The following is a 26,340-nucleotide window of genomic DNA, read 5'->3' on the forward strand; positions in this document are numbered from 1 at the left end:
ATAGATATACTTAAAAATGGATATACCTTTTATAAAGGATCTTAGCCGTTTTTTTTAAGATATTTAATTTTTCTATATTTGTTCTTTCCGGACTGGGGGTCCAACTACACCCCCTTGCACCCCTTTGCGGGCGCCATGTTTATGAGGGATGATTTTTGACTTCTGGCGGACGGACAGATATATAGAAGTGGGGTAAAATTGTCAAAATCGCAATTTTACCCAAAAAAATTGAAATCAGGTTTTTCTTAAAATTAAAAGTTGCACCATTTTTTTTTCTATAAAACATTTTGATCTAAAACTCCCCAGAAAACTTCTTTGTACTCTATATTTTTCTATAAAACATTTTGATCTACAATTCCCCAGAAAACTTCAGTGTACCCTATATTTTAACATAAACGTGATTAAAAAGCTAAATTTCAAATTTTTTCACTCAACTTTTGTGATTTATTTTGCAATTAACGAATCTGCCCCTATTAATTTAAAAAATTTCATAACTTTTATTAGAATAATAGTGAAGGCTTGCAACAGGTCCCATAGTCTTCAGAAAGGTGAAAAATATATGCGGAAAAATTTCAGAAAAAATATCTAAAACTGAAAAAAGTTGTATTGAGTTAAACGCAGAAAAACGTGATTTATTTTTTGTAATTATTTTTATGGTAAAATTGCGTTTTTGACAATGCGTCTCCACTTAAAATTCAAAATAAACCTCATTTTCGTGTTCAGCACCATCAAAAATATAAAGAAAGACCAAAATTTGCCATTCATCGCCCGTGGTCAGTATCTCGACAAATTTAAGCCATTTTTGGGGGGTATGCCGCAACGGCGTAACCAGGATGGTCCTAAGGGGGGGTTACATACTGGAAGGTCTCTAGCCGGTATGGTGTTAAGCGTATAGAGCTCAAAGTACATCCCAATGGGGGGGGGCTATAACCGGTTACCCCTATGGTGTGCCGCTCGTCTATGATAACAACAATTAAATTTAATAGCTTTTATAATACGAAAGAACCCTGAAATATTAATTTTGTAAAACTGTATATGTTACAGTTCAAGTTGATTATCCAGTTGGAGTTGACTTTTCCTAGTTCGAGTCGACTCAAGCGGCTGGTTTTAGTAAAATTTGATTATAAATATGAAATGAAGATTTTTATTTTTATTCAACATTTACTAGTAAAAGTAGACTCCAACTAGTTAAAGTATACTCTTCCCAATGCCATTTAGTAAAAGTTGATTCACACAAACAACCGATTCTAGAAATTAAATGTTACTGTATACAGTAGAACGTCGCTAATCCGGACGTCAAAAATCTGGACCGTCAATAATCTGGATATGTATCTAGCAAAAATATCCGATTCTTTTAAAACAATTTAAGAACTTCGCTGCGAAAAACGAACCTCTACCGCAGTTCAAAAATATTTTACACATTTTTTTAAAAGCCCAAATAGTGTCTGATGTTTTTACTATACACATGGTGCTATTATAAATTAATTACAATACAGTGTTTAATCATAAAAAAATGTTTTGATTAATTTCACCCCTAGAAACTTTACTGTACAAGAGAAAACATAAAATTCTAAACGTTTGTTGTACTTTAATGTGTATACTGGCCTTTTTTGAGGTAATTTCGATAATACGGATAATTTGATAATCCGGATGGGGTCCGGTCCCAATTAATCCGGATTATTGACGTTCTACTGTATGTTCAAATCGTGATATTTATAGTCCAGGCTGTATCGTCGTCCCCGTTAGGTAAATTATTCCAGTTCGATTTTTTTGCACAAACTTAATCAAAAAGAGATCCTTATAACGGATGTCAGGTGGTACCGTAATCGAAAAATTGTTTAAACAATTTTTTTTAAACAAATTCACAAAAAAAATTCACTTCGCACATTTTTTTACATCATTAATTTGGGTCATTCGGAGCAAAAGAGGTCTTTTGTGATTTTTCTGTAAAATTTATTGTTCTCGAGTTATACGCGATTTGAAATTTGAAAAATGCGAAAATGACCATTTTCAAGGCTTAATAACTCAGTTAAAAATTATTATTATGAAAGTCAGAAAGTCACCAAATCAAATTTTAACGACCCCCCTACAAGGTAGTGAAGAAATATTTGTCATTATTGTATTACTAAGCTGTTATTTTTAATTATTAACAATGAGCGCTAGGAGCGTATTGAGGTGGCTGTCAATGTGAGTGCGACTGAGATGCACCATTGGACGGTCGAAATGGAGGATCTTACTCGCACTCACATTGACGGCCGCCTCAATACACTTTTAGCGCTCATTGTTGATAATTAAAAATAACAGCTTAGTAATAAAATAATGACAAAATTTTCTTCAGGATCTTGTAGTGGGGGCTTTAAACTTTGATTAGGTGACTTTCTGACTTTCATAATAATAGTTTTTAATCGAGTTATTCTTCTTCTTCTTCTTCTTCTTCTTCTTCTTTTATATAGGCAGTACTGCCTGTTTTTCTTCAACGGTGCCATCGAGTTATTAAGCCTTAAATATGGTCATTTCGCATTTTTCAAATTTTAAATCGCGTACCTATAACTCAAATACTATCAATTTTAGAGAAAAATCACAAGAGACCTTTTTTGCTCCGAATGACCAAAATAATCTAAAAAATTTGTCCGGAGTGAAATACTTAGTTATTTATAAAACAGTTCGTGAGGTATGCTTTTTGCGCACTCACGCGATGTTTAGAGCACGAGCGGGCCGAGTGTTGTACATCCCCTAAGTGCGCAAAAAGTACTTCACGCACAGTTTCATACAATATTTTATTTACCAAAAAAGAAATAAAAAAACTGCAACTCTTCGTCACTGGAATACATTCCTATTTTAAAATTTTTTAGAACTTTGACATTTAAAAATTCAAACTTTTGTCAAACCACAAAACTGTCAAAACTCTTTTTGTAATTTATTGCTCACATGTCATTACCATGACAAGGCGAAAGTTAAGGATATTTGATTATATGAAAGTGTGCTAAAAACAGTGCGAAAAAGTAAATCCCATTTAAAATACATTATTACTTCAGACACACTTTAAAACTTTAAACCCTTCATGTACTGCTATCTATATTTACAATTTTCACACAATAAAAACTTATACATAATATGAGGTAGAGTAGATAATAATTATTTTTGTGAATTTGGTTAACAAAAATTGGTTAAACAATTCTTCGACCGCGGTACCGCCTGACACTGTGTATTTGTTATAAGGATGTATTTGTTTAAGTAAGTTTGTGCAAAAAAATCGAATCAGAATAATTTACCTAACGGGGGCGACGTTACAGTCTGGACTAATAAGTAGTTGAAACGGTCAAAACAAAGAGACGCACACTCATCAAAAATGCACGTGAGATTATACTCGCATAAATTGTATAATCTACTTTTACTAACAAGAGTTAGGAAGAGTCAACTAGTAAAAGTTGATTTAAATTTTTCAAATCAACTCTTACTGCTCTTTTCAGTTGGAGTTGACTCGAACTAGGAAAAGTCAACTCTAACTGAGAATCAACTTGAACTGTAACATATACATAAAATGTTCATGCTAGTACACAGATAATAGCTAATTTTAATTTATCTTTATTGTTTCATAATGGGCGTCGCGTTGCATACGTTATATGCGATCAAACTGATTGTACTATAAAGATTATAGTATTCAGCAAGCGCTTCATAAATTCCCACCATCCAGCACAATGAATAAATTGCCGAAAAGATGAGCTTTTATAGGCTTATTAATACACAAGAAGCTACAATTGCTATCACACATCGTTACAGTTCATTCATTCAAACGCTTGAGTTCGACGCGTTCACTTGAACTACCAACGTACCAACTAATTAATGTATCGAGAAGTAGGATATTTACGAAGAAGTAAACATTTCTAAAAATGTCAAATGCTGTGATTATCGCTGTTAATATTTTAAACACCACAAAAACTAATATATTTTAATTCTTGTCGTGAATGTTGTTCGGTTTGTTTTTGTCATGGAGGCCGATGAGAACAAAAATATACCCAGTGTGTCCCAAGTGGTAGATGAAAATGCAAGAGCTAGTGATGTTACCACTGTTAAAGTTGATGACGAAAAACAAGCCAACAAACAAGAAATGTAAGTTTGAAATAATATAATTTTGAATAAAAAATTATGTATCTATCATAATATATTATCAGCTGGATGTTTTAGTTGGTAGACAATTTTAAACACTACTCATCAACTGATTGATAAAAGAGGTCAGAGGTCGTTTCACATGAGATGATTTTGTGTTTTAAATGATTTAACAACGTATTTTTAGACAAAAATATTCTAATTTTTTCTCATTTTTAAGTTATTATTACTATATAGTTCCTATATACACTCCTAGTCAAAAAAATCCGGAAACTGTCATTTTGTGTGTTCTTTTAAATTCTGTAGGTCTTAAGTGGTTTAAATGGGGAGGAAGTAATCATTAAGGTGGTAGGCGGAAAATCTTGGTCCAATGTTATTTAAATGCATTTATTTTTTTCGAATCCTGAGAAATTACAATAAACAAAAAGTTTCTTTTAAATAAAATATTTGAAACTAAAATTCACACGAAATTTTCTCTTTTTTTTCACCCCTGTAACTTTTAATATAAACATTATAGAAGTTTTCAGGGACTTTGGACCCGGGTAATACTGTAATATTTCATTCTACGTTTAAATTTTTCAAAAATACTTATTAATTTTCTCAGGTTGCGAAAAAAATGAATGCTTTTAAATAGCATTAGACCAAGATTTTGCGCCTATCCCCTTAACCCGGCAGTGGTCGCTATATGAGATTTTCTGTCACGGTCTCAGAAAATTGCGCACAACTTGTGATTCCTTCTAGTCTCCTAAATATCCTCCCTCGACAATCTAATAGATTCGTCCGCTCAGATAGTGAATTAGTTAACTTAGTATCATCACCAGATTGCTGATAGTCCAGAGAAATAAGGTTTTTGTCGGGACACTTGAGCAGGCAGGTTGCAAATGACTTTTGGCTACTATTATACCTAATACATTATAATTACAAAAATGCCCGTCACAGTTTGCACGAGAAACTTAATTATTAACAAATAACAGTCAAAAATGGCAGTTTTTTCGTTTAAATCGCTACAGGTACAAATAGGGTAATTATATATATTATTTAGAGTATTTTTATTTTAGTAGACCAGCCAAGGTTTAAAACGGCACTTTTTGAATTTTGGTTTGATCATTTTTGGCTTCGGAAATTGCAATATAAGACTAAAATTTCAAAAACAAAAAATGTGCTATAACTTTTGCAAAAACGGCCTTAAGACTTTCATATTGCACGAAAAGTTGAGTCAAACATTCCATATAATGCACAAAAAATTTCAAGACGATTCGTCAATTAGTTTAAATTTTATTCAATTTGTTTACGCAAAGAGCTTTTTTTTCGCAATGTTATTGTTCAGAAAATAATAATGACATAGCAATTCTGTGGAAACCACATGCAAGAAGAATAGTTATATTTTCAAAGTGTTGAAAAAAATCATTAAAAAGTCGTTTTTATCACTCCGAAAAAAGTTTAGCAAAATAGAGTCATTTTTGGCTTAAAAATAATTTAAATAGCTTTGTTAATATTGACTATAGAGTAAATCTACTTTAGGATTTCAAAAGCTGGTATTTTTACACGAATTTTCAAAAAAAAAAACATTTTACCTAGGTTAATTAGGCTCAAAATTAGCAGCTTTATTATTTAATCCGCAGTTACTTCTATATACGTCAAATTCTCCTGTAACAGTGTTAGTTACCATACTACTCGTTTAAATTTTACACGTATATCATATATGACGGAGAAGAGGTTTTGACCTATTTTTATATCCATAAGTTATAAGTCATATATATCATATATGACGGAGAAGAGGTTTTAACCTATTTTTATACCCATAAGTTATAAGAGGGGCTGCCCCCTGACATTTTTTTATTTTCCTGGATAAAATTATTTACCTTAATTTTATATGATGTAGAATTAAAAAATACATTCAACCCTTAAATTTCACTCTTTTATCACCAACCCCTATTTGTTAATAGCCATTTATATATTTACATCTAAAAAAATTCTCCTGTCACGGTGTTAGTTTCCATACTCCTCTGAGACCGCTTGACCGATTTTTATGAAATTATATATGTATATTCGGTAGGTCTTATAATCGGTCGTAATCTATTTTTCATATCCCTGAGTGATAAGGGGAGTTCCCCCTAAAATTTTGTAATGTTAAGTGGGGATGTGTGTACATAACGTACTCTATAAGACTACGAGTACATACAAATTAAAAAAATTATGTTCAAAATCCATCAACAAGCTCCGGTGATATTAATCGCAACATATGTATGCAGAATCAATTTCATTTTTTGAGTGCACGGATTTTATTAACGCTGTACTTAAACTGCCGTCAAACGGTCTTGCACTATAATGCCGTTAACAGCTATGACGTCATTCGTATGATGCGTTTGACGGCATTTTCAGCATATATACACGTGGTGCACGAGTTGACGATTCTCTTATCTTATTTTATTATAGTATATTTTATTATAGTGTCAGTCTCAGTATGTATATAGTTACAAGCGTTATATTTGTACATTATTGTGGGAATAATAAGTTTGAATTTGGAAAACTTGAATGACTATGGGCCAATGATTCTGCTGTTCTACTTACACCTATAGATGTTACATACGAAAATGACACGCAAGTTATTATTGAAAGTAATGATGAAGTTGTATTTGAAAGTGAAAATAAGCTGTGTGGTGAGGTGGTTCGTCAAGTAGGGTAGATAACGTGGAGGGGAATATACAAGAGACTAGTCCAGAAAATGAACTTCCTATTACTCACCAAACTCTTCAAGTGAATGATGTTGCTTTGTCGACAATTAAAATGCCAGTGGCAATAAAGAAACGAGGACGCCCAAAAGGACAAGGGCTGACAGCAATAGTACTACCAAAGAAAAATAAAAGGAACCCCAAAACATTTCCAAGTAAATCCAAAGTTCCATTACAAAGAAAGGATTAAATTTCTATAATTAATTTTTTTTTCTTAGTTGACAACAGGTTTTACAATAAATAAAGACTAATTTAATTATGTATTTATTTTGTTTGTTTGTTTAACTTTGTTTTCTTTCTCGTTTACAAGAAAATTTTCTAATATTAATAAATTCTTTATCAGAAATTGATACTAAGATCGCCAGCCTCCAAGTAAACGGCATCCGAAGAAAATGCCGTCAAAGGAAGTTCATGACGTCATAGCTGTTAACGGCATTATAGTGCACGACCGTTTGACGGCAGTTTAAGTACAGCGTTTTATTAATTCCCCTCCACCGACCACGAATTACTTCCGTTCGGAGCCATTTTTAAAACTTTATTAACCACTCTGTTGAGGTTCAAAGTTTACTTTACTATATCAAAACCGCTGGGATTGACATGAAATTTGGCATACCCATAGCTAACATGTCAAAGAAAAAAAGTGATATGGTGCCGATGTGTGCTTTTGCCCTGGGGGCGAATTTCCTGGCCCTGCTGAAAAAATATATGTCCAAGGTAAGCTCCGAAATGGATAAACTGACTAATTTTAAGCAACTTTTATTCTATAGGGTTTTTTCACCAAATCAGTACTTTTCGAGTTATTTGCAAGTGAATATATGTTCATTTTTAAACAAAATAACCACGTTTTTAGACGGTTTTTCGCAAATAACTCAAAACGTAAGCATTTTGTCGAAATAAAATATTCTTAGAAAAAGTATAGCCTATCAAAAATTGAAAAAAAAACGGTGTATATATTAGGTCTCTATACCTAGCAAAAGCAGAGTTATAGCTAATGAAAAATAGGTTCATATTCGAAAAATTCAAAATAGAATAATTCAATGTGAAATATCCAAATAATGAAGCATTCTTGGGGAAAGCACATTAAAACTTTTTTAAAGTGTAAAAAAAGCTTTATTTCTGTTCTTATAAAAAAATTTCTAGCGTCAATGTAAGCAAGTTACGCTCAAAATAAAGTTGCTCCCTTTTGTTTTGGCAAAAAAAATCAGGAAGATCACCCCCCCAATTAGCAGCTTAAATGAAATTAATCGTTACCGCTTCACAAGTTACTTTATACCCTATTCCACGAACATACGCCTGTTTTGGATTACTTCGACAACGAATATTTTACTGTGCGAAATAAAAAGAACGAAAGTAAATTGTAAATTACATTGTTCTTTATTGGAATAATTATTAGCGCCATTTATTTTCGTACTTCTTCTGTTGCACAGTAAAATATTCGTTGTCGAAGTAGTCCAAAACAGGCGTATGTTCGTGGAATGGCCCATACTTATGTTGTATTTATATGATCTGTAAGTTTCATCGATTCAAACTGCTTATTTTTGAAAAAAAAATGGCTTTAAATTAAAATTTTTAAAAAGTTTAATTTTGAAAAAAATGGTTTTTTCAAAATAACTTAAAAATTGTTAGAGATACCAAAAATTTTAAACAATAAAAAAGTCAGCTTTACTTTTATCAATATCTTGTATTTTTTTGTTTTTCTGTAAGACAAAATTGGTTAAGATTCGGTGTTTCTAAATTTGCATACACTCGTGATAAGTGACTGGTTCAAGCCATTTTAACTACAGCTCTTTCAAAAATAAGGACTTTGAATCGATGAAACTTACAGATCATATGATTAATACGTACGCGAGTAAAAAACTTGTGAAGTGGTAACAATTAAGTTCATTTGAAATGCTAATTAGGGGGTGATTTTCCCGATTTCTACCAAAAAAAAAGGGACCAACTTTATTTTGAGCGTAACTTGTTTACTTTTGATGCAAAAACTTTTTTTAAAAAACCAAAATAAGCATTTTCTTAAATACTTTAAAAAAGGTTAAATTAGTTTTCCCCAAAAACGTTCTTCGTTTTTTGGTTATGGCACGTTAAAATATTCGATTTGGAATTTGACGAATATGAACCTATTTTTCATTAGCTATAACTCTGCTTCTACTAGGTATAGTGACCTAATATATACACCATGTTTTTCACTTTTTTACGTGCTATATTTTTGATAAGAAATTTTTTTCTCGACCAAATACTTACTTTTTCAGTTATTTCCGAAAAACCGTCTGAAAACGTGGTTATTTTGTAGAAAAATTAACATATTCACTCGAAAATAACTCGAAAAGTGTTATTTTGCTGAAAAACTTTATAGAACAAAAGTTGCTTAGAATTAGTCATTTTATCCATTTCCGGACTTATTTCGAACATATATTTTTCACCCTCAAAAGGGGGTGAAACTCACCCCTACGGCAAAAGCACACATCGGCACAAAATCACTTTTTTTCTTTGACTTTTTAGCTATGTGTATACCAAATTTCATGTCAATCCAAGCGGTTCGTTAAAATTTAGAGGTTTTGCAGTATTTTACCTTTAAAGAACGTAAATCAAATGGTTTTTTATTTATTTTCATCGCTGCTAGACAACCCGAGTTACAACAACCTGTTGAAGGTCAGAGTTTATTTGTATTGACTTGCAATCGAAATTTTACCATCAAATAACATAAAAAGAAGGGGTTTAAAAAAATGCTCGGAATTTTTTTTAAAATCATTTAATGGGAGCTAAATAATGAGCTAAGATAAAAGTAATTCGGATCTAAAACTCATCAAAGAAAACGATTACTTATCTCATTTAAAAAACTAAAGAAACAATTAAATTAATAACTTATTTACTCAAATGAAAATGAATCTTAGTCCACGTACAATTAGCATTAATTATGTGTCAACAAAGTATCCTAAAATTTTAGCCAGTTTAAAATAAAAAAAGAGTGTGTGTACTTTGTACGCACGTAAGAAGTTATACTTTTACGATTCTATTATGATATACTTTTATGATACTTTTATGATACTATTAAGGTCGCGTCATATTATAATGCACGTCGCGTTTTCGGCACGTAGCGTTTGCAGACCGTCAATCGGACTGCCCATTCACATTATCATACATAGAACGTTTACGTTGGTTTCAGTTTGGTGCGGTGCAGATGTGTTTATTGTCACAACACATGTTTACATGACAAATTGCCTCGAAAACTACTTTTTAAATTAGACCGGACAGTATCGTCACCCCGGCTAGCGAAATTATTCCGATTCGATATTTTTAAACAAACTTACTCAAAAAGAAGTCCTTATAACATATCCACAGGGTGCCGGGCGGTACCGTGGTCGAAAAATTGTTTAAACATTTTTTTTAAACAAATTCACAAAAATATTTTTTTCATTTCGAGCAATATTTTTTTTAGATAAACTGGGTCATTCTGGGCAAAAAAGGTCTCTTGTCATTTTTCTCTAAAATTGATTGTTGTCGAGTTACATGCGATTAAAAATTTGAAAAATGCGAAAAGGCCATTTTCAAGGCTTAATAACTCGATTAAAAGTATTATTATGAATTTCAATAAGTGACCAAATCAAGTTTCAAACCCCTTCTTCAAGGTCCCAAAGAGATTTTTGTCATTATTTTACTACAAAGCTGTTATTTTTAGTTATTAACAATTAGCGCTATAGTCCAACTGTATCGTCGCCCCCGTTAGCAAAACTATTTCGATTAGATGTTTTTGCACAAACTTACTCAAAAAGAGTCCTTATAACAAACACATCCACAGGGTGCCGGGCGGTGCCGTTGTCAAAAAATTGTTTTAACAATGCTTATTAAACAAATTCACAAAAATAATTTTTTCATTACGAAAGATTTTTTTTTAGATAATTTGGGTTATTCTTAGCAAAAAACATATCTTGCAAAAATGCGGAAATGGCCATATAACTCGACAACAATCAATTTTAGAGAAAAATCACAAGAGACCTTTTTTGCCCAGAATAACTCAAATTATTATTAATTTGGGTTTAATTAAATTATTAATAAAAAATTATTTTTGTGAATTTGTTTAACAAAAATTGTTTAAACAATTTTTAGACCACGGCACCGCCCGGAACCCTGTTGATGTGTTATAAGGACCTCTTTTTGAGTAAGTTTGTGCAAAAAAATCTAATTTCGCTAACGGGGGCGACCATACAGTTGAACTATAGCGGTAATTGTTAATAGTTAAAAATAACAGCTTTGTAATAAAATAATGACAAAAATCTCTTCAGGACCTTGAAGAAGTTGTTTGAAACTTGATTTGGTCACTTATTGAAATTCATAATAATAATTTTTAATCGAGTTATTAAGCCTTGATTTTTCGCAATTTTAGAGAAAAATGACAAGAAACCTTTTTTGCTCAGAATTACCCAAATTATCTCAAAAAAATATTGCTCAAATGAAAAAATATTTTTGTGAATTTGTTTAAAAAAGATTGTTTAAACAGTTTTTCGACCACGGCACCGCCTGGCACCCTGTGGATATGTTATAAGAACCTCTCTTTGAGTAAATTTGTGCAAAAAATCGAATCGGAATAATTTCGCTAGCGAGGGCGACGATACTGACCGGTCTAAATATTCGGTATCAAATTCAAAGAAATACCTACATAAACAACAAGGGGAAAACGACCCGTATCTGTCAACATCCGAAAAATATTGTTTTAGAATGAACCGAACGCAGACGTTACGTGTCTTATACGCTACGTTGCGTGTCTTATACGCACAATATGAATGGTTCAATTTAAAAACCATTAAATTATATTTTTCGCAAACGAAACGCTACGTGACGAAAACGCGACGTGCATAATATGAGGCGACCTTTACACTAAGCGCCAAAATTAACGCACCACCTTAAAAATGGGACATTTTTAATGTCTCATATTTCCTAAACCTGTTGTCCGACTTTAGTAATTTTTTTAATATGTTATAGCTTTATTCTTCAAGAATATCGATGTAATAATATTGTTGCTAAACAGATAAGTGTTATTGTATACCGGGTGTAACAATGATAGTCTGTTTTTCCTCAAAGTTTAGAACATCCTGGAATATTCTAGCGTATCTAAAATATTGAAATTAAAACTCACCTGTAACCTTAAGCTATCTTAACATTTTGCTTTTTGATTCATTCGCTTCTGTTGGATAATAAAAAAGTTAGGTCTTTAACAACTAGCAACGTTTTTCATCAATACAGGGTGTTTCTAAATAAGTTCGACAAACTGTAAGGGGTAATTCTGCCTGAAAAAATAATGACCGTTTGCTTTATAAACATATGTCCGCAAATGCTTCGTTTCCGAGATACGGGATGTTGAATTTTTTCTTACAAACTGACGATTTATTTATTGCTCTAAAACCGGTCGAGATATGCAAATGAAATTTGGTAGGTTTTAAGAGGTAGTTATTGGGCATTTTTTGGCATATAATTAAGAATTTTATATTCACCATTGGCGTGGATACGGGTATTGTGACCAGGAAATATGACCCGTATGCACGCCAATGGTGAATATAAAATTCTTAGTTGTATGTCAAAAAATGCGCAATAACTACCTCTTAAAACCTATTAAATTTCATTTGTATATCTCAACCGGTTTTAGAGCAATAAATAAATCGTCAGTTTGTAAGAAAAAAATCAACATCCCTTGTCTCGGAAACGCAGCATTTGCGGACACATGTTTATATAGTAAACGGTCATTATTTTTTTATGCAGAATTACCCCTTAAAGTTTGTTGCACTTATTTAGAAACACCCTGTATTGATGAAGAACGTTGCTACTTGTTAAAGTATCTAACTTTTTTATTATCCAACATAATCAAATAAATCAAAAATCGAAATGTTAAGAAAGCCTAAGGCTACAGTTGAGTTTTAATTTCAATATTTTACACACGCTAGAATATTCCACAGGGTGTTCCAAACTTTGAGGAAAAAACACACTATCATTGTTACATCCGGTATACAATGACACTTATCTGTTTAGAAACAATATTATTACATCGATATTTTTGTAGAATAAAGCTATACCATATTAAAAAAGTCACTAAAATCGGATAACAGGTTTAGGAAATATGAGACATTGAAAATGTCCCATTTTTAAGGTGGTGCGTTAATCTTGGTGCTTAGTGTATTATGATGTCAACGAAATAAATAGATTTTAAACAGTTTAATTGTATGTTTATTTAATTAATAAACTGATTTTAATACTTAAAATAATACCAAAAATTAAAAAAAAAGTAAGGCTACAACATGAGGTTTTCCCAAGCAGTCCGGAACCCATCCAAGTTAACAGATTTAGCAATAAACTTCATTTTGTCCTGAGCGCTTTCTTCATACTACCGTTTTTATAAAAAATCACTCTTAACAATTTTCCCAGGTACGATTTATTTATTGCCTAAAGAAGTATAACTTCAAAACTTTTTTTAAATTAAAACAAAAAACAGTAAAAGCTTGTGTTTCTTATATTTCATGTACTAATATTTAAATAGAAAATACAATACAATAGTTCTAAATCTACATACTAACCATCTCTTTTGTAATGAGAGAATTTAAAACAAATTGAGTGGCCAGTTGGTTGCCAAATCATGCCAATGACACACACACAAACACATTGAAAAATGCCACAAAGAAATGATTTCGGAAAAATTGTTGGCAAAATTTTTAATGACAAAATTTTTAACTAAATGCGTCTTTTCTGAAAAAAAAAATTATATAATAATATACTTACAATCATAAAATACATAAAAAAGAATAAAAAATCAAAATTTGCATTGGGGATCGAATCCGTGTATATTACGTTGTGAATCAAGCGCGTTAAAATGCACACAATTAGACACGCCAACTGCATGTTTTAAATTTTTTGACAGTTGGTCACATTTGCTTATTGTCCGAATTAATCAAATTAGTTTGATTTTTGTGGAATTAAAATATTAAAATACAACAAAGTATGGAGTAAGAGAACAATAATACTATATAAATGAAGATTGTTAGAAAGGACATCGCACACATCTTATGGAAAATATAATGTCACTCAAATTCAATAAAATTTATACGATTAGATTCGTTTTAATATAACGATCAATTCTTATCATTGCGCCAACTCTTAATTATGATTAATTACGGCGCAAATTGCAATTAAAGTTTATCGAAATCACATTTTTGGAGTCCATAAAATGTTAGTTTACAATCATTATTGCTCTGAGTGCTATTCATAACAGCTCAAATCCGGCTGGGCCTAAGCGGATTAGTGAAATTAATCCGCTGATTTATGGAGTACCGAAAATCTGGGTATTTTAAAATATTTTTTCTCTCTCTAACTTATGTACCTACCCACTTGATTTCAGATTTATTTATATCAATTTCTGCTCTTATTTTTGAAAATAGAGAGTTGGCGCAATGATAAGATTTGATCGTTAATTTAAAACGAATCTATTTGTATAAATTTTATCGAATTTGAGTGACATTATATTTTCCATAAGATGTGTGCGATGTCCTTTTGTTGGAAATCAAATTGTGTATTTGAAGCACTACTACATTTTACATTTTCAATAGGTATATATAACTTTTTATTACAATACTAAAACAAGTATTTGCACTTCGTAAGTCCTAGGTTTTCACCCAAAATAATCGAAAGTAGAAATAGAAGTCGATATTTGAATTCTTCGTGTAACGTCGTGCGTCGATTGATATACTATTTCACTAATTTTGAGACATTTTTACAAAATTTTGGGCCATAATTATTGTTTAAACAAAAATGACTTCAAAACCGGAACTAAAGATTCAAACTCGAGTTTTCAATACGCTTCGATTGATGTGTCACATGTACTATTTCTGCGACTAAAATATAGCACTTCCGGTTGGAACTTTTTAACCTAAATGATATAAAAACCAAAAGTATACATTTGTTCTCATCTTGCTAAGGCACGTCGAATGATATATCGCTTATACTATTTCGGTTAGTTTAAACAATACTTCCGGTTACAACTCTAAAACCGGAAGTCCGATATCAAATTTCTCACTTTTAGTACCATCCTTGGATTATAAGATTTCATTCGACACCTCATTTGTCATTCTATCTGGTATAGTGACGGCGAAGTTGTATTCGCGGACGGATGGACAGACAGTCATGAAACCGGAAGTATACAGGGTGTAACAAAAATACAGGTCATAAATGTAGTCACATATTCTGGGACCAAAAATAGTTCGATTAAACCTAACTTACCTTAGTACAAATGTGCACACGAAAAAAGTTACAGCCCCTTGAAGTTACAAAATGAAAATCGATTTTTTCCAATATATCGAAAACTATTAGAGATCTTTTATTGAAAATAGACATGTGGCATTCTAATAGTAGTAGTATCTGAAGAAAAAATTATAGTGAAATTTGGATACCCCATAAAAATTTTATGGGGGTTTTGTTCCTTTAAACCCCCCCTAACTTTTGTGTACGTTCCAATTTAATTATTATTATAGTACCATTAGTTAAACACAATGTTTCAAAAAAATTTTTGCCTCTTAGTACTTTTTCGAAAAGTCAGTTTTTATCGAGATATTTTGAATATTTGTCAAATCCACCACATATTTGTATATGGCTAAGTACGATTATGGAGACTGTAATAATATGAAAATTTATTTGATTTACATTTTTAGGTATATTTGGAATCATATTAAAAAAGAAGTAATATCTCGATAAAAAGTGTCTTCTCGAAAAAATACAAAGAGGCAAAAAAGTTTTAAAAACACTGTGTTTAACTAATAGTACCGCAGTAAAAGCTTAATTGAAACATACACAAACATTTGGGGGGTTTAAAGGAACAAAACCCCCATAAAATTTTTATGTAAACATATTAAAAAAGCAGCCGCAACTCGATAAAAACTGCCTTATCAAAAAAATACTAAGAGGCAAAAAAGTTTTAAAAATATTGAATTTAACTAATGGTACCACAATAATAATTTAATTGGAACGTACACAAAAGTTTGGGGGGGTTTAAGGGAACAAAATCCCCATAAAATTATTATGGGGTGCACAAATTTCACTATAATTCTTTTTTAAGATGTTCCTGCCATAAGAATGCTACATGTTCATTTTCAATAAAAAATCTCTAATAGTTTTCGATATATTCGAAAAAATCGATTTTCATTTTGTAACTTCAAAGGGCTGTAACTTTTTTTATGTGCATATTTGTACTAAGGTAAATTAGGTTCATTCGAACTATTTTTGGTCTCAAAATATGTGATTTAATTTATGACCTGTATTTTCGTTACACCCTGTATATTTGTTCTCGTCTTGCGAAGGCGCATCGAATAATATTTCACTTGTACTATTCCGGTGACTTTAAAACAGAACTTTCGGTCGCATTTCTAAAACCTGACTAGGTCAAATTTCTCATCTTTAGTACCATCCTTGGATTATAAGCTTTCATTCGACACCTCATTTGTATACCTGTTATAATGACGGAAGATTTGAGTTTACGGACAGAGAGACAGACAGACGGACGGACAAATGGACGTGGATAATTCAAAGTTTTCACATTTTTTCAAAATTGGGTGAAAACATCATTTACAGTTAAGTACCTGTTGCTTTTAAACAAACCTCCTTTTTCACAGTCGGCTATAATTTTTATTAGTTATTTAAGTCTTGGTTCCTTGGACTACATATTTTCGTAAAAATATAACTAGTTTAATATTATTAGTAGTAAATATTTATTAAATTTGTTTATCATCAAGTTTCGCCAATCTTGTAATTCAACACACTTATTTATGTACGTATTGAATAGATGTCATGAATGTCAAGGCTAATAATATACGATATCTTGAAGTTTTAGCTGGAAGTATTATTTCATATAGAGTAAAATAATATTACATACTTATACTCCATCTAATTTACTTACCGTTGCACGTCATCCGCGTCATAGTCCGTGACGTCACATGATACCAACACGAAATATTTAGGCGGTAGGTGTGTTCTCTTTTAGAATCACTTTGCCGAGTACACTGGCATTACAGCCACTAGACATATTTTATTATATACGCGTAGAAATAATATTTAAAAATATCTATTAATGTTAACTTAAAGAAATACACAATAATATGTTTTATTTAATTTGTATAAATGGATTCTAAAGCGCTTTCATGAAGCACATTTGTTCGGAATACACTGTAACTATAATCGAACAAAGGTGATATTTTGGCATAAATTGGTAACATTTATTTGACAGTTGCGGTGATGGCACTTCATATTTGTTTATATTCTTTACTATAAGTATTTGTTTCATTATATTTACTGTTTTTATTACGTACTTTAACGTAAGATTATAACTTAATTCTTGTTTTCTATTTCTAAAGTTTTTATTTATTTACATTTAATATTAATTTGTTTTGCTGTATAATCCACTTCCGGAAAAATTGTGTGTTGTATGATTTAAAATGAATTCAAGAATTTTTTGTAATTGGGCAACAATGTCAACTTAGATCTCTAACGTAGATAATGACGTGCAACGGTAAGTAAATTAGACGGACTGTACATACAAATACATAATTTCATTACCTGTATTTTGTCTGAAAACTGCAGAATATATCGTAAAACCAGTGGCGGACTAAGGCTAAAGTGGGCCCTATTCAACATTGCAATTCCGGGCCTATTATTCAGTCATGACCACCAGGTACTTTTCGTTTGGTAGCATAGATTCAAACCATATACCATGTATGTAGTTATATTTAATTAGCCGAATCCAAGAAAAAAAAAAGAAAAAAATATATGTACAAAAATTAAATAAACAATTTATTAAAACAAACAATAATATTGAAACAAATCTACCCAGATTAATTTGTTAAACTAATAAACTATTTAATTTTATATGGTTTAATGTGGATCTTAATTTTTTTCTTCTGGCCATTAGTGATAATAATCTTTCACCTCTTGCATTGTTTATTGAGAGGGAATTGTGTTTAAATTTGGGAATGTTGCAATATTATTTTTCTGAATAAATAACCACATGAATACGGGCTAAATATCTGCTAGGTTTAGGTATATTTTGTTTATAACATTTTAATTCCTCTATTGAAAGGTCACTTAGATCACTCTCATGAAGAATTATTGTTTTGAATTTATTGTTTATAATTTAATATCTCTCAGATCCCTAAGATCTTTAATGTTGCTAATTAATGAATCGCATACAATAACAAAAAATTTAAATTCAAAATGTTATTTTCCACTGAATATTATTTCATGTTCTGGAATTTCATCATGAATTTTTTTTGTATTGTTGGCTGTTTTTTATCATTAGTACCAATACCCATTAAATTTAATGAATGATTTGCGTATGGTATAGAATCCTCAGAAAAAATATGTTGTTTTATTCTGGAATGGAGTCCCGTATATTTGCCTGCCATATTACCCAAACGCATCTCGTAACTCTGTCCCCGACAGTTAGTGATAACTAAATCTAAATTATTTAAAAATGCTAAAATAACTTTCCCCAAGTTTTCATCAGTACAGGCCCGGCCCTAGGGATTTTGCCGCCCTGGGCAATATCGGCGACCGCCCCCCCCCCTCCTTGGTAGACCCATGACTCACCACCTTTCAAGCGATCGCCAACTTAAACCACGGTTGTATTTTTATTGATGTGTGCTTTGTGCTAAATTATTTAAGACGCAATTTTCCACTTTATTTGAACGATACACGCTTAAAAACACATGTTTTTATAATTTTCATGAAATTTTACTACATTACTATATTCTTTACATTACTCAAATATTGAATGGGTTGCATATGTGAGTCCATATTAAATATAGTAATGAAACACAGACTTACTCACAATCATTTAATTATACTTTGACGACCGGTTTCGATCTCTACAATATACAGATCATCTTCAGGTCGGCGTTACAAGTAGTTAAATGCTACAATAAGAGAAAACTTGTGTTAGACCAGTGTCTGATTGAAGAGATGTTAATAGAAAGCCAAATTTAAAAATTTTTTATAAAATTTTTTGAAATAAAGGTTTGCAACTGTTGACATTTCAGAATATTGGTATATACAAAGTCAAACCTATGAGTAAAAATGCTCATAGGCATGTATGTGCAAATGGGTGCATACAGTTTGAATTTGTTGAGATTAAAATTTTTAACCATTAAAAAACAAAATAAACATAAACTGACTTAAATATGCTTCCAAATTCAAAGTAGTAATAATAAAAGAGATAGTAATATTGTTCTAATCTACTTACATGCCGTTACAAGGATTGCGTTGCAACTTAGTTGTTGTCATATTAGTACGTCCAAATTATGCTAATTGGTTTGTTAGGATAGTGATAGGGTAAACAGACATGTTACGTAGGTTAAAACACAGTAAGATTTCAAATTTGGAATTGATCCTGAAGGAAGATGCGTATGTGAAACGGGTGATGTTTTGTTCGAATGGAGAAAGACAATGCTCCAGGAGTTGCGTATTAATTGTAGCAAAGTATGAAATGTTATTCTAGGATCTTGTACAAATGTGATGGTCTAGGCTCGTAGATGTTATACGATGCGGGCAGAGGTCAAAGTATAGGACATGACAAATAGGAAATTGTTGTCATAAATTAATACAATTTAAGATATGTTGTTCTCAGTAAATTAACTGAGGGATGTCATAAGTATAATAATATCATAATATTATGAAGTAGTAAGTGCCATACACTATGAAACTATGGAGTGTATAGAAATAAAGGGAAACTAGTTAGTTAAATGAAAAAATTATTATCAAAACATCGGTTAAGAAACTGTAAATTGAAAAATTTCAAAAAGGTAAGAAATTGATAAAATTAAAGAATATTTTGTTTGAGCTATTGTATAATGGGATATGTACAAAGAAAAAGAAAGAAACGAAATCTTAATGGAAGGGTGTAGGCACTTACTTGAGAATAGTTTTTAACTAAATAAATAAATTAACACATAACACATAGGGTTTAAAAGCACAAAGACATAACAATTATTGGTAAAAGGTTTTTTTAAGGGAGGTAGCACTACATTTCCCCAATTACTATTTAACTTAGTTTTTACTTCCTAAATTGAAGTCTAGTTTTTGTGTTTTCAAGAGGGAATATTGACAGTGTAGACAGATGTAGGTTATCTGAAATGTCAAAACACTTCTTCTCAAATGTTGTACAGTAATTGTCTATTTTAATTAAATCTCATAGGCCCGGTTGTACAATCGAGGTTCAACTCCGGCTCAGCGCCATTACCGAGTTCAGGGCAAGAAGTGCGTTGTACATACAAAGTTTAAGCTTGAGCTCGGTTTAAGCCCGGGTTCAGCTGAGCGGTCGATGTTCGGCGGTTTAACGCTGGTTCAAGCATTTTTAACCTCACATTTTTGTCATTTGTCAACGGAAATCATAATATTTACACCTTAAAAATGAACCTCATTGAAAATTTAACTAATAATGAAGATTTTCTGGAAATGGTAAATATTCTAGAAGGAAGGAGAACACAGAAACAGTGTAGGTCTAGAGAAAATCATTTTGAAAATGGAAGGATAATGCATTATGCATTGTTGCAAAGATTTTGGATATCTGTTCACTGTTCACTATTTGTATGAAACTAGTATTGCTCATAGAATAAAAAATCGAACAGATAGGTAAGAACGAGAACGAAAACAAGTGGCAAATTTGTTATTGACATTTCAAGAACCAAGCTGTATCTTCTAAGAACATTGTTTTTATTGCCTTAAATTAAGGTTTTGTGCAGTGAAGTGGGCCCATATCACTGGTTTTAAGCAACAGGCTCCTTTTTGCAACTTGTGAATGATTTTGAAGCAAATGTAGAAAACGATTTTGTTAATTTATTAAATTAGATGTACATAATTTATTAATAAATCTTAAATTAATTATATTTGTACCATGCTTATGTAGGTACATATTATCACTTTATTTAATAATAATTACAAACTAATTTACCTTCTAAAATTATTTAAATTACCTACCTACTTCCCTAGAATAAGGCAAATATTAACATTTTTGAGTGAATTTGAAATCATAGCTGTAAACAGTTAAATATTTATGAGAAGAGAATGTGAAGATTGAATTAGTATCTTCTTTGGTGATAGTGGTTACGGAGTCAAGAAAACCTGATAACACCCTTACGCAATCCTTCATCACAAGCTGAAATTTTATTTAATGAGGCACAATGAGAATGCAGAATGCATAGACACAGTTGAATGGGTCTACCGAATAACAATTGTTAAGTGCCATGTGATTCGTTTTTAAGAAATCGAACAAAAACTGTTAAAATTGGAATATTGGTAAATTTACACATTTAAGGGTTAGTTATTAATACAGTTTGTAAATAACTGTACTGTATTACTAATCCTTTTTAATGGCATGGACTATATGTCAATCAGCCAGTCAAAGCATGACGAATATATTAAGAAGAATATAGGTACATTTAAAGACCGTAAAGTCCATAAAATATCAATGACGAAGAAAAGTTAGTTCAGTTGAGATGTAATTTAAGTACTGAAATTAAACAGATGGTACTAAGCTGAAGTAATTAATTACTAATCCTTAAAATGTATAAATTTACCATTATTATAATTTTAACAGTTTTTGTTCGATTTCTTAAAAACGAATCACATGGCACTTTTATTCGGAAGGCCCATTCAATTGTAATTGGAACATCAATGATACACAATATTGCAATGCTTTTTAATAACCCTTTGCCCATACTACATAAAGAAGAAGAAGTAGCAATAACATTAGCCAAAATGTAGTAAATCTAACTGTCTATAGTCTAGAGAATCATGAGAAGTACAATTTGTCAAACGTAGGAGGAGGTTGAAAATCTTATGCATGAATACTTTGTTAATTTAGAAATTTAAACTAATACATACAACAACTATTAGATATTTATAAAAATTTCTTACTATCTGCTACAATCAATGGCTTTGATAACTTCTTTAAAATTTTGGGGGTTATTTGTTTCATTCTATTTTGTACAATTCTGCTTTATTATTTGGCCAAAGATACCAATATTTCTTTTTGAGAGGTGAAATTGGAAGGCTTTTTTGCGTCCAGTGTAGAAAAAAACACTTATATAAAAACAGTTTTTTACAAAAAGAAAATAAACACATTGCAATATCCTAATACTTATAATACCTATTCAAATGGTCTGTTCACAAATTTAACGTAGGAAATTGATTAAACTGATAAACTAAACGATAGAAAATACCGATTAAACTAATAACAGTAATAAAAGAATTATATTGACAAAAACCAAATAATAATACATAAATGGCGGGAAAATTTATGTCGAGAATTGACGGGAATTGCTTTGAATACGCATGCCTTACGTTGCCAACCTTACCAAAATTTGTATGAACCTCGGCTTAACTGAACTCGGCATTGAACAACCCGAATGAAGTTAAACCGACGCTCAAAATTGAACCCGGTTCAACTAAGCCATAGCTTAAGCCGCCAATGTACAATCGGGCCATAGTAACATAAAGTATACAGCATTTTCAAATTTTACAAAAAAGATAGTTGTTAATTTATAGCATTAATAACAAAATCTAAACTATATGTGTAACCACTATTGTGAAAAAATGTTGTAACAATAATAAAAGTACATGATTAAAAGATAACAGATGTATTATTCTACATTAGTATTCAAGTAGAGAAGAATTAAAGTAGAGAAGAAGTGTTGAGTTTAAGTGTAAGTAGGCAGTGCATAATCTAACGCACAAGCATATCACCTGTTGCATAATTGTAGATGAGTAAGAAATTGATTAGCCTAGTCTATTTAAATTTAGTAAATGAAAACAGATATAAAACGTGAAAGTTATAACAAAGAAAAAGAAAAAGAAAAATAAAAGAAAGTTGGTTGGTAGTATTGTTAATATTGCAGTCGTGGCAATGCCACGTCAACGAGGTCAAAGGAAGCGGAATGTTTAATGACAGGTGTGTAGAGGGAGGTAGGGGGGGGGTTTTAATTTAAAAGAGAACCTAAAGTTTGTTTAAATCCTATTTGTATTTAAGTATTGGTGCCAACCAACTTCCTCATGCGCCATAAATGGTAAGTTATAAATTTAAAGTATTTAATAGATTAAAAGGTTTTGATAACTTGTACAAAATGATCATGCACCTCCATATCGGAACTTATTAAATTTATAAAGCTATAATATAAAATGTGTAGTCTTAGTGAATTACAAATAATTTAGGGTGACATTTTTATATTGAGAAACACGTGTTTAATGTTTAAGAATATTGCACTGATCAGACTCCGTATTAAATGTTCAAACGGTCAGGCAACTATGAGATATTAACAGAATGAGCTCAAATGCCATACCAGCAAATTTTCTGACATTTTAAAAAAAGTTGTAGGTTACATTTTTATATCACCACGTGGAGAAGTGCAGATGGTAATTGATTGTCCAGTAATGAAGCTAAGATGGGAAAATTGGCTGTGTACTTAGCTATAAAATCATCAAATTCTACAGGAAACGAACAATGGAGAATGGATTTGAATAAAATTAAAATTAGCGGGATTTTGGAAATTAAGAGTGAGTAGTTGTTGTAACTTTTTAAAAAATTTTGTAAGAGTGTGTATAAGATTGTGAGTTGGAACTATGGAGTAGTTTGAATGAAAAGGCGGGTACGATAACTGCTGTTGGTGTATGTATATTGAAAGATAGATTTGAAATAAAATAAAATTTTTTAGATTTTGCAGGTTTGAACTTTTAATTAGATGTCGGGTTGTGTACTGTAGTAAGAGTGGGTTATTTTATAGTAAAACTGAATAAGCTGGTATAAATTCAAGCTCTAATTGGGCATTCAATGTATGTCTAGTAGGGTCCTTTAAAGATTTTAAAATCTCAAAATGTTCCAGGTTATTCAGGACGTGGCCCTTTTTGCAGATGTGAAGAATTTTGAAATCAATGTCAGGATTGAAATTATGGTTGGAGTTACGGATATGTTGGGAAAAATGAGATTGTCCAGATGTTGGGCGCTGTATGTATCTAAGATGTTCCTTCAATCTGGTGTCAAACGATCTAAAGGTTCTTCCGACGTAATATGACGAGCAGGTATGGCATTTAAGCTCATAAACTCCACAACACTCAGATCTATCACGACTGTCCTTGTTATTCAAGAAAACCAAACCTAAATTTGAATTAGTTCTAAAAGAAATATTACAGTAATCTTTAAAAATATGAGCTAATTTGTAAGAGAATTGACCTGTAAATGTTAATGATCTATATGGTTTTGGCTCCTGTTCGACTAGAATAGGCTGTGTATATACTCGATGTTCTAAAATTCTATTTGTTTTTTTGTGTAAAATTTTATTTACTAAGTCCACAGTATAACCATTATTAACTGCTATTTGTTGGATAATTTTTAATTCTTTGTTAAATGAAGTTGTAGTCAATGGGATAGAGACAAGCCTGTTGATGTAACTATAAAAAGCAGCCAGTTTATGTTGTATGGGGTGGTGTGAATCGGCAGGGATAACTGTACCTGTATGGGTTGGTTTTCTATAAATACCAAAGTCAATCGTTCCATTTCTGAGTGTCAATGTAAGATCTAAAAAGTTCAAACTCTTTGAGTCATTCTGAATCTCTAAAGTAAATTTAATAGTGTCATGTAAAGTATTGAGGAAATCTAAGAAATCGTGAAGAATGTCAATTGTGCCATTCCATATTATTAAAGTATCGTCAACATACCTAGCGTAAAATTTAATATAATCTGTAAATGGATTATTTTTCACTATTTTATTAGATTCCAAGTCATTTAGAAAAATATCAGCTAATATCGGTGAAAGAGAGATCTTACTCATCTACAATTATGCAACAGGTGATATGCTTGTGCGTTAGATTATGCACTGCCTACTTACACTTAAACTCAACACTTCTTCTCTACTTTAATTCTTCTCTACTTGAATACTAATGTAGAATAATACATCTGTTATCTTTTAATCATGTACTTTTATTATTGTTACAACATTTTTTCACAATAGTGGTTACACATATAGTTTAGATTTTGTTATTAATGCTATAAATTAACAACTATCTTTTTTGTAAAATTTGAAAATGCTGTATACTTTATGTTACTAAGAGATTTAATTAAAATAGACAATTACTGTACAACATTTGAGAAGAAGTGTTTTGACATTTCAGATAACCTACATCTGTCTACACTGTCAATATTCCCTCTTGAAAACACAAAAACTAGACTTCAATTTAGGAAGTAAAAACTAAGTTAAATAGTAATTGGGGAAATGTAGTGCTACCTCCCTTAAAAAACCTTTTACCAATAATTGTTATGTCTTTGTGCTTTTAAACCCTATGTGTTATGTGTTAATTTATTTATTTAGTTAAAAACTATTCTCAAGTAAGTGCCTACACCCTTCCATTAAGATTTCGTTTCTTTCTTTTTCTTTGTACATATCCCATTATACAATAGCTCAAACAAAATATTCTTTAATTTTATCAATTTCTTACCTTTTTGAAATTTTTCAATTTACAGTTTCTTAACCGATGTTTTGATAATAATTTTTTCATTTAACTAACTAGTTTCCCTTTATTTCTATACACTCCATAGTTTCATAGTGTATGGCACTTACTACTTCATAATATTATGATATTATTATACTTATGACATCCCTCAGTTAATTTACTGAGAACAACATATCTTAAATTGTATTAATTTATGACAACAATTTCCTATTTGTCATGTCCTATACTTTGACCTCTGCCCGCATCGTATAACATCTACGAGCCTAGACCATCACATTTGTACAAGATCCTAGAATAACATTTCATACTTTGCTACAATTAATACGCAACTCCTGGAGCATTGTCTTTCTCCATTCGAACAAAACATCACCCGTTTCACATACGCATCTTCCTTCAGGATCAATTCCAAATTTGAAATCTTACTGTGTTTTAACCTACGTAACATGTCTGTTTACCCTATCACTATCCTAACAAACCAATTAGCATAATTTGGACGTACTAATATGACAACAACTAAGTTGCAACGCAATCCTTGTAACGGCATGTAAGTAGATTAGAACAATATTACTATCTCTTTTATTATTACTACTTTGAATTTGGAAGCATATTTAAGTCAGTTTATGTTTATTTTGTTTTTTAATGGTTAAAAATTTTAATCTCAACAAATTCAAACTGTATGCACCCATTTGCACATACATGCCTATGAGCATTTTTACTCATAGGTTTGACTTTGTATATACCAATATTCTGAAATGTCAACAGTTGCAAACCTTTATTTCAAAAAATTTTATAAAAAATTTTTAAATTTGGCTTTCTATTAACATCTCTTCAATCAGACACTGGTCTAACACAAGTTTTCTCTTATTGTAGCATTTAACTACTTGTAACGCCGACCTGAAGATGATCTGTATATTGTAGAGATCGAAACCGGTCGTCAAAGTATAATTAAATGATTGTGAGTAAGTCTGTGTTTCATTACTAT

General features: G+C 31.1%; 2 protein-coding genes and 1 long non-coding RNA gene across 4 annotated transcripts in view; 2 read left to right on the plus strand and 1 right to left on the minus strand.

Moving 5' to 3' along the window:
- The window catches only part of LOC114327095 (MFS-type transporter SLC18B1), a 258,980-nt gene that overhangs the window by 82,196 nt on the left and 150,444 nt on the right, over positions 1–26,340 (plus strand). Inside the window, exon 1 of one of the 2 annotated variants that reach the window (XM_028275599.2) lies at positions 3,732–4,110. The exons of the other annotated variant lie outside the window; for it this stretch is intronic. Within the exon in view, the coding sequence (XP_028131400.1) occupies positions 3,989–4,110 (122 nt within the window). The 5' untranslated portion in view covers positions 3,732–3,988. Of the gene's footprint in view, positions 1–3,731; positions 4,111–26,340 lie in introns of those variants that run through there. 2 annotated transcript variants of the gene reach the window in all.
- On the minus strand, positions 18,683–24,679 carry LOC126883013 (uncharacterized). Its single transcript, XM_050648180.1, has 2 exons — positions 22,006–24,679; positions 18,683–21,012 (listed from the first exon to the last, which is right to left on the minus strand). The coding sequence occupies exon 1, from the start codon at positions 24,677–24,679 to the stop codon at positions 23,630–23,632; it is 1,050 nt and encodes a 349-aa protein (XP_050504137.1). The 3' UTR covers positions 18,683–21,012; positions 22,006–23,629.
- Positions 23,317–25,132, plus strand: LOC126883014 (uncharacterized). Its single transcript, XR_007697458.1, has 2 exons — positions 23,317–23,408; positions 23,735–25,132. It is a non-coding gene; the product is annotated as an uncharacterized LOC126883014 (long non-coding RNA).

The sequence above is a fragment of the Diabrotica virgifera genome, chromosome 4 (genome assembly GCF_917563875.1).
Source record: "Diabrotica virgifera virgifera chromosome 4, PGI_DIABVI_V3a".
Taxonomy (NCBI): Eukaryota; Metazoa; Arthropoda; class Insecta; order Coleoptera; family Chrysomelidae; genus Diabrotica; species Diabrotica virgifera.

Coding starts and splice junctions, on each gene's coding strand:
- LOC126883013 (XM_050648180.1), bottom strand. CDS start 24,679: ATGAGTAAGATCTCTCTTTCACCGATATTAGCTGATATTTTTCTAAAT.